General features: G+C 44.8%; 2 protein-coding genes across 2 annotated transcripts in view; both read right to left on the reverse strand.

The window, feature by feature from the left end:
• Positions 1-1396: 1396 nt before the first annotated feature.
• Positions 1397-3576, reverse strand: PAAG_03973 (hypothetical protein; the record flags this gene model as incomplete). The annotated part of the gene is made up of 6 exons (XM_015845119.1): positions 1397-1691; positions 1748-2065; positions 2140-2234; positions 2302-2391; positions 2452-2542; positions 2603-3576. 6 exons carry the CDS (start codon positions 3574-3576, stop codon positions 1397-1399), a joined length of 1863 nt encoding a protein of 620 aa, XP_015702208.1.
• Positions 3577-6490: 2914 nt separating this feature from the next.
• The window catches only part of PAAG_11783 (NADPH-cytochrome P450 reductase), a gene marked incomplete at both ends in the record, with an annotated part of 2255 nt that continues 1230 nt past the window's right edge, over positions 6491-7515 (reverse strand). Inside the window, 2 exons of the mRNA XM_015847368.1 lie at positions 6491-6787; positions 6945-7496. Of these exons, the coding sequence (XP_015703059.1) occupies positions 6491-6787; positions 6945-7496 (849 nt within the window). The remainder of the gene's footprint in view (positions 6788-6944; positions 7497-7515) is intronic.

Here is a 7515-nt window from a genome sequence, read left to right on the forward strand (position 1 = left end):
AAAACAACTTATTATCAGATTCAAGTAGAGAAATTCCTCACTATTAAAGATGTCAATAGAAAAATCAAGCAGTATAAGAATAATAAAGCTGAAAAAAAGCAGAATAAAAAACAATAAAAACTTGAAGTTGATCTCATGAAAATTGACAATAACTTACTCACATCACTAACAGAAAAGGAATTAAATCAATTTAGAGATAACACACATACTGAGAATGATGTAGATAATCTTTTTATTATAGATTAGCTACTGATTGTTGATATAGAGTGTAATAATGAGGATGTGATTCAAGATTTTTATCATTTTGGTGTTTTAATCATTTTGATGTGGTGCACCTACATAAGGTGTGTGAAATTATATATTAATCGTGCCACTGTACAACCCTGCCGGATTGGGTTAGTCTTGAAAAATTTTCAAATCCCTAGATAGATATTTCAATCGTTACTATATCTGTGCAAACCTAAAGAATTTCCATATATTGACACATTCTGCATGTATGCATGTGCCAGAAGGGGACATGGCAGAATGGCGTTGCCACTGTCCCGACTCCTGGGTGTCGGAGCAGATGGGCTGCTGGATGATTAACTATCTAGGTAGTTAACTACCAGCGGTGTATCCAGAGAAACTTTGTTTCTTGATGCTGTTATTTAGCCTAGTCGTTCTACTCAGACACTCAGGGATGTTACTTAGCCCCACGAATGCCAACAGAATGATTCCATGACCCTATAATTCTCACACTACGATTCATATGAGCTATTTCAAAATCCAAGGCGAATATACCTTCTTCATCCGGTTTCACAAGGAAAGTTTTGCTTAATTTATTGATACTCGTAAACATCTCAAGCTAAAAGCTAGAGAAAATAAGGGCAATTGACCCATAAATTTCGTCTCGTCATAACATAACACAGCCATTCGTGGACCGGACTTCGTAACGTCATAAAAACATCCATCATCATCTCATAATAGCAGACATGGTAGTATGTAGTGCTAGAGATGCTTCCATAAGTTGAAACAGAAAACGTCAAAACATTCTTCAAACATTCTGGTGGCAATTGGCAAAGACAAAAGATGCAACGCTAGACAGTGTGGGCCAGGAAAGAATAACGAGCATGGATATCGTTCCTGAGCATACATTGAGTAAAAGACTTACTTTCTCATCAAAGTTAACAGATAAAAGAATTGGCGGATATCTTTACCCTTGATGCGGAATATTTCAATACAACACTTTTGTTATCTTACTGTGAGTCGTTATCCATTGGCCGTAACTGCATGTGACTGGCGATCCGATACGAGCACAGGCCCTTGTTGGAAATTTGTAGACAAAGTTCATCAAATTAACCTTCCACCGAGAGCTGATTGTAGAGACCAAGACAAAGTCAACAACCTCTTTAGGCCATTAAGTAGAGGACTTTGGGGTAGCAATCATAAATTCCCTACGGCAACCTAGAGGAGAACTAGATCCTGCACGGTAATTCTCCTTTCGGGGGCTGGAATTTTCAGATTTTGTCACACCAGGCGGAATGGGCATGACAGTCCTGGAAGAGCCAGTGGAGAGGCTGTCTCCATAAGAGCCTTGAGTATTGAGAGATGGGCGACTGCGGTAGCTTGGGGTGTTCTCCATATTTACGTTGCTGCGTGCCGCCCAGGAGTTAAGACGAAGACCATTGACAGACTTGTTTATCATCGGGCCACTATCACGTTTGTCAGCTCTGTTAACTGGGAGGAATGGATGGGAAGGTAAACTTACGGTGGAGAAATGGAGGTTGCCGGAGTCCAGACAGGACCAACTCCCAACGGAGAAGGGAAGCTTGCCTGCGAGTTTGGGCTGAAATGAGAGGCTGCCTGCTGTAGACGTTGAAGGGTTGGTGACGGGGTAGAGCCATTAACCATCTCGACAGAATAATTGTATTCGCCAGCACGATATGCACGACGTTCGTTACTCTGCATCTTAAGATGTTTCTGTGCTTTAGTGTCTGCGAATCGGAGGAGAAGCTTGACTCCATCCTTGGCGGTAACATTGTGGAACTGAGATAATACTTTCTCCGCAACTTCGCGGGACTCAAATCTAGAGAGGATAGCATTGGTTAGCACGCGCTCATGCGAGGTCAAATAAATATAGGATAACAAGGGATAACACACCTGGCAAATCCAACCTCCTTACTGACACCAGTTTTCTCATCGCGGCTAATCTTCTCGGAGACAACTTGATATGGTTGAAAATGGCGACGAAGATCCTTTCATCCAATATCAACAAAAACACCATAAAGCATTGTGACAGCAGAAACACTAGGGTGAACGAACCGCTTCCACCCAGTCGATGGGTACATTAGTGCAATAGACGTTAGTAGAACACTTATCCTCAAGATCCTTAAGTCGAGAATTACGAGATTTCTATATGCTGTTAGTTGTTATGAACTAAAGCATATACGCATTTTCAGAAATCCAACATACTTGGGCAAAGCTGGCCTGATAGCCTAGATGAAAGAAGCCTCGAATACAGTTTTCACAGGCATCAAAGCTGAAAAACTGAACAAATCCGAATCTATATAGGGAATTAGTAATTTGACCCAAGACCGGAAATAGATGGGGAGGAAGCACAAACCCTTTGCAGAGGCCTGTTTCAAGGTCAACGATTGCCTTGCAACGGTCAATTTTGCCAAACCGAGATGCGTAAGCATGCAACATTTCATCGGTTGTTTCAGGAAGGAAACCACGGATATAGACATTGGTAATCCCCTCTCTATTCTCCAGGCACTTTGCGAGAGTCAGGTCTGAGGGGTTGGTCCACATGGCAGGCACTGCACGAGGAATTGGAGGATCCTGTTGAGTCAAGGCATCAAGATCCTGCAACACATAGCCGTTGGCGCCCTTCATCATCTGAAAGGGTAAGTAGGGCTGCGGCACCACTGACGGGGATGGTGTGCTGTAATTGTACAGCATTGGGGAACGATCCATTGGTGCAACTGCAGGATAACATTCTTGCTGCCCAGGCTGGTCAACTCCAGGAGTACAAGGGTGGTTTTCCTCGACAGAGGACCATGAATCACGACGAGGACCGGAGAGATCAGCAGCCTCCCCATTCATAGCATAAGGCCAGGTGTAGCCTGGGACAGAACCAGGAACCACTGAAGGGCCAGTCACGAAGTTCGGGTATATTCCGGTAGGCAAATATGGGACTGAAGTACCTTGGTCAGCAGCTTGATTACGGGGATGTCCATACTGATTTGCAGTAGATATACCTCCTAACATACTTCCATTAGGCACTATTAGGTATTGCCCATTGTAATGAGGGCGCTGCATGGCAGCAATATCATTGTTAGCACCATGTGGAACAGGGATATTTCCTTTGAAACCACCAAACTTGCCACCAGGACGATGGTTTTGCAAGTTCATGTTGCCAACGGCATGGGTGATCGTCTGCATGTTGGAATCTCTCATATTTCCATTGACCACAGTAGGCTGAGAAACCTGCTGGTAGTAACGGTTCTGGTGTTCTTGGTTATAGACTCCGTGGTTCTGTCCGTGAACAGGGCCAGTTTCACCAGCCGTATGCTTCTGCAAGGTTTGGGCTTGCATATTAGCAGAAGGTTGATTCTACAGCGGTGGACAAAGTCGTTAGCAATGTAGCTGAAAAATTAACTAGACAAATGAAGCACGGAACTGGAAGATTTTGGAGACTTTAGCTCTATGAGATAAAGGGAGAGACAAGCATTAAAAGGGTCCATATCAAACCAATAGCTTCAGAAGAGGAGGCAGCATTGAATGGCAAATTCACAATATACACACATATACACAGATAAGGTAAGGGTTAAGAAGGAATGTTTCAACAATAGAAAGTGCAAGGAGGGAGACAGATATTGGCACCTACCCGGTTAATTGGGTTAGAAGACAGCCCGTTGAGTTGAGACTTTGCAGTGAGAATACCGAGCTTCTCGAAGATATCCATGTTAGTATACACAAAGGAGAAAAGAACAAGCAAATACGTGTCAAATGAGACCAGATAAGTAGAATACTGCACCTAAACAAGCCCTTTGGATATGGAAGAGAAACCCAGGAAAGGCCGTGGATGCAGAGCGTACGGAGGATACAGAAGATACGAACGAAAAAGAAGATGAGAAGAGAAACGCAGAAAGAGCAAAGTTGAAAGACTGAAGAATTAGATGAGAGAAAAACGATGTAGGAAACGAATAGAAGACAACAATGAAGAAAGATGGAACGGCAAGCTGAGAGCTGGAGGAATGAAGATCGTAGAGATGGATAAAGGGGGAACGTTGGGGGATAAGGAGAAGCGAGTGGAAGCTGGCTGTCTCGATGATGATGATGATTATGACGTGGAGAAGAGCGAGAGGGAGTGCCTGGGATGGATGATGGGGTTGAGGATGAGGATGGCGGGGGTAGGGAGAAGAAGATATGAAGAAGAAAGGAAGAGGTGAGGTTGAGGATGAATGTTTATATAACTTAAGAGAGGATGGATGGTGGTTAAGGGGGAAGAGAAAGGGGGGAAAGTGCACTTTAGACCGACATCAACAACACTTAAGTAAACAACGCCACCTAGGCAGGGCAGTCACTTCACAAGAACAACACAAACAGTACCTATTCATAGGGCCTTGTTGGCTCATTTGACCAGTTGTGATGGCACCACAACCCTGTTGCTGTGAGATTGAAGACAGCGAAAGAGATCAGCTGACATGTTTGTAGGTATGTAAATGTACCTGAGAGTCATGCAACAGAGAAGGGGAAGGCCAACACTGAATTTTGCACGGCAAGTACAGGGGTAACCTGCTTAGGATACCTCAGTAGCCCTTCCGTATTGATATTGTTACTGTAGCATCAGCTGTTTGTTTATTTTCAGAAAACATGCTGACACTGTATACACAGAGACTGTGAGAAGGAACATCTCTGGCTTTGTATGAGGGCAAAAAGGAATTCCTTCGTCAAAAGTTGAATATTCTGAAAAAGAGAGAGGGCGACTCGGTCAATTCTCCATCAATGGAAAGAAGACCTCATAAATCATGCAAGAAGGCCCCCCATTGAGATGCAAGATGCCTGCCACGGGAGATCTGGGAAGCATGATAAAAAGTCAAGAGAGAGAGAATGCTGACGGTGTCATTTAGCCCATCTAAGAAACGGCACCCATATAGCTGCAATATGCCAAACTACATGGTGTTATTATATCTGAATACAAAGACACTCGGTCTTCAAGGCAAATAGCTCTCAACAACATCTGGCCTAACCATACCATCGGTGACGGATGCACAAAACATGAGACCAGACAGGACCAGGGTATATCATAACGAAAGAAAAGCAACTGCAGCGGGAAGGACCACCGAGCTATACCAGTATCCCATAGAAATAGAACAACATGGCGAACAATAGTTCCCTGGGAGGGTCTGGTCCAGGGAGATCTTTCAGATGTGCCATGTTACTCTTCTTGGACACCAGGCGCTTCTAGCCCACAGAAGAAAGGAAATATGAAGAACTGAAGAGCATCCCACCCACTCACACACCCCCGTCGGGCTAAACAACCATCATTACCTACACCCATTCCATTCTTCACCCTTTCATCAAACCTTCAAGAGTCCCCTATATTAAAAAAACAGCCATGGAGCGGAATTCAGCGGGAAATACTTCAGTACCCCAATACCCGGGGCGCCCAGCGAAGCGGAACCCTTCACATCAACCGAAGGCAAAAAGACGACAGGCCAAGAGGCCACATAAACTACAACTGGAGACAACAAAACCTTACTATCCACTTCTACAGACACCCGCAATCGGATTAACTAGTTTGGACGACAAAATGAAATTATAATAGGTCGTGGGTAACCCGAGATTTGTGATACGGGTTCCTCAGACTGCATTTCCAGGGGGACGGAGCTACCCCGCGGAAAACTTGCCTTGATCATTCTCGACGACATTAACATTAATTATTAAAGACTGGCCGATTTGTTATGGATGAAAATGAGAGTTCAGCCCAAAGGTGCACAGATGGGTTTCTTGGCACTAACTTAGGTCATGTGATACTTTTTGTTTATGGTTCCACGGTTAGGTTGAATTCAATTGAGAACCTCAATATAACAATTCATTCCATTCATTCTAAGAACATTTCTACAGTGGTCGTTAGATATCTAATAAATGAACCAAGAACGAAAGGAAAGAAGCCAAGATGACGCCAAAAAAGATATCTCGCTATATTCATATATATGAACATATATGCGGACTAAAAACGCGGAAGAAAGACAGCTTAAAACGGACATTTAAAAGAGATAAGAGAGAGAGAGAGAGAGAGAGAGAGAGAGAGAGAATACAGAGACAGAGAGATAAACATAACAAAGAGAATGAGGGGCAAAAATCACAAGGGAAACCCGATGCAGTCTATATACCCCACTCTAAAATATATATCTCATCCATCCATGCCACATCATACTATACATCATCCATGGATACCAGAACAATAACCCAAAATAAAAACCCATCACAATCATATTCGCAATCACGACCAAACATCTTCCTGATATGACCCATTGTTCCGCATATGCTTAACCAACTCCTCGCCCTTCTCCGGCGCCAGCCCGCGCTGCTCCGCCATAATCTGCCCCAGCACCACATTCACCTCCCGCGCCATATTGGCCGCATCGCCACAGACGTAGAAGTTTCCCTTTTGCAACAGCAGCTCATTGACGAGCTCAGCGTGTTCGCGTAGCTTGTGTTGGACATAGACTTTTTGAGAGGTTTCGCGCGAGAAGGCGGTGATGATTTGCAGGCTTGAGCCGAGCTTTGAGGCGAAGGTCTGATATGAGGGAATTTAGTTGTGGTGATTGTTAGCAAGGATAGAGATATAGAGTATTATAAGGGTGAGAAGAGGAGGAAAAGATAGAAGATAGTGGGTGGGGGTGGGATAAGAGGTATGGAAGTTTAAGAGATCTAGAAAATAACAAAATACATACATCCCACTCATCTTTATACAGGAAATCCTCCTCCCGTCGTCGACATCCATAGAACAAAATCGTGGGCCCTACCTTATCCCCCCTCTCCGCCTGCGCCGCGCGCTCCTGTATAAACCCGCGGAACGGCGCAACACCCGTTCCCGGCCCGACCATAATGACCGGCTTGGCCGGGTCGGAGGGGAGTTTGAAGTTGGAATGCCGCACGTGGATTGGGACGTGGATGCCGTCGTACTTGTTTCTGGGCCCGTTGATGGCGTATGTCAATCCGTGCGGGTCCGGATTGGGGTCGCCGTGTTGTTTCTGCTTCAAGGCGAGCAGGTAGTTTGTTGTGACGCCCTTGAGGTTGTGGGTTGCGCCGGGGATGCGTAGGGATTCGACAATGGCGGTGATGCTGATTTTGTTCTTTTGGACGAGGGAGGAGGAGGAGATGGAGTAGTAGCGCGGTTGGATTTTTGGGATGCCTTCGATTAACAGGGAGAAGGGGACGGAGGTAAATGGGAGCGGCGTAACGGATTGTAGTGCCTGGGCGATGTTCATGTATTGGCTAGCGATCTTTTCTTGGAAGTAGTCC

This window comes from Paracoccidioides lutzii (genome assembly GCF_000150705.2).
Source record: "Paracoccidioides lutzii Pb01 unplaced genomic scaffold supercont2.9, whole genome shotgun sequence".
NCBI classification, from domain to species: Eukaryota; Fungi; Ascomycota; class Eurotiomycetes; order Onygenales; family Ajellomycetaceae; genus Paracoccidioides; species Paracoccidioides lutzii.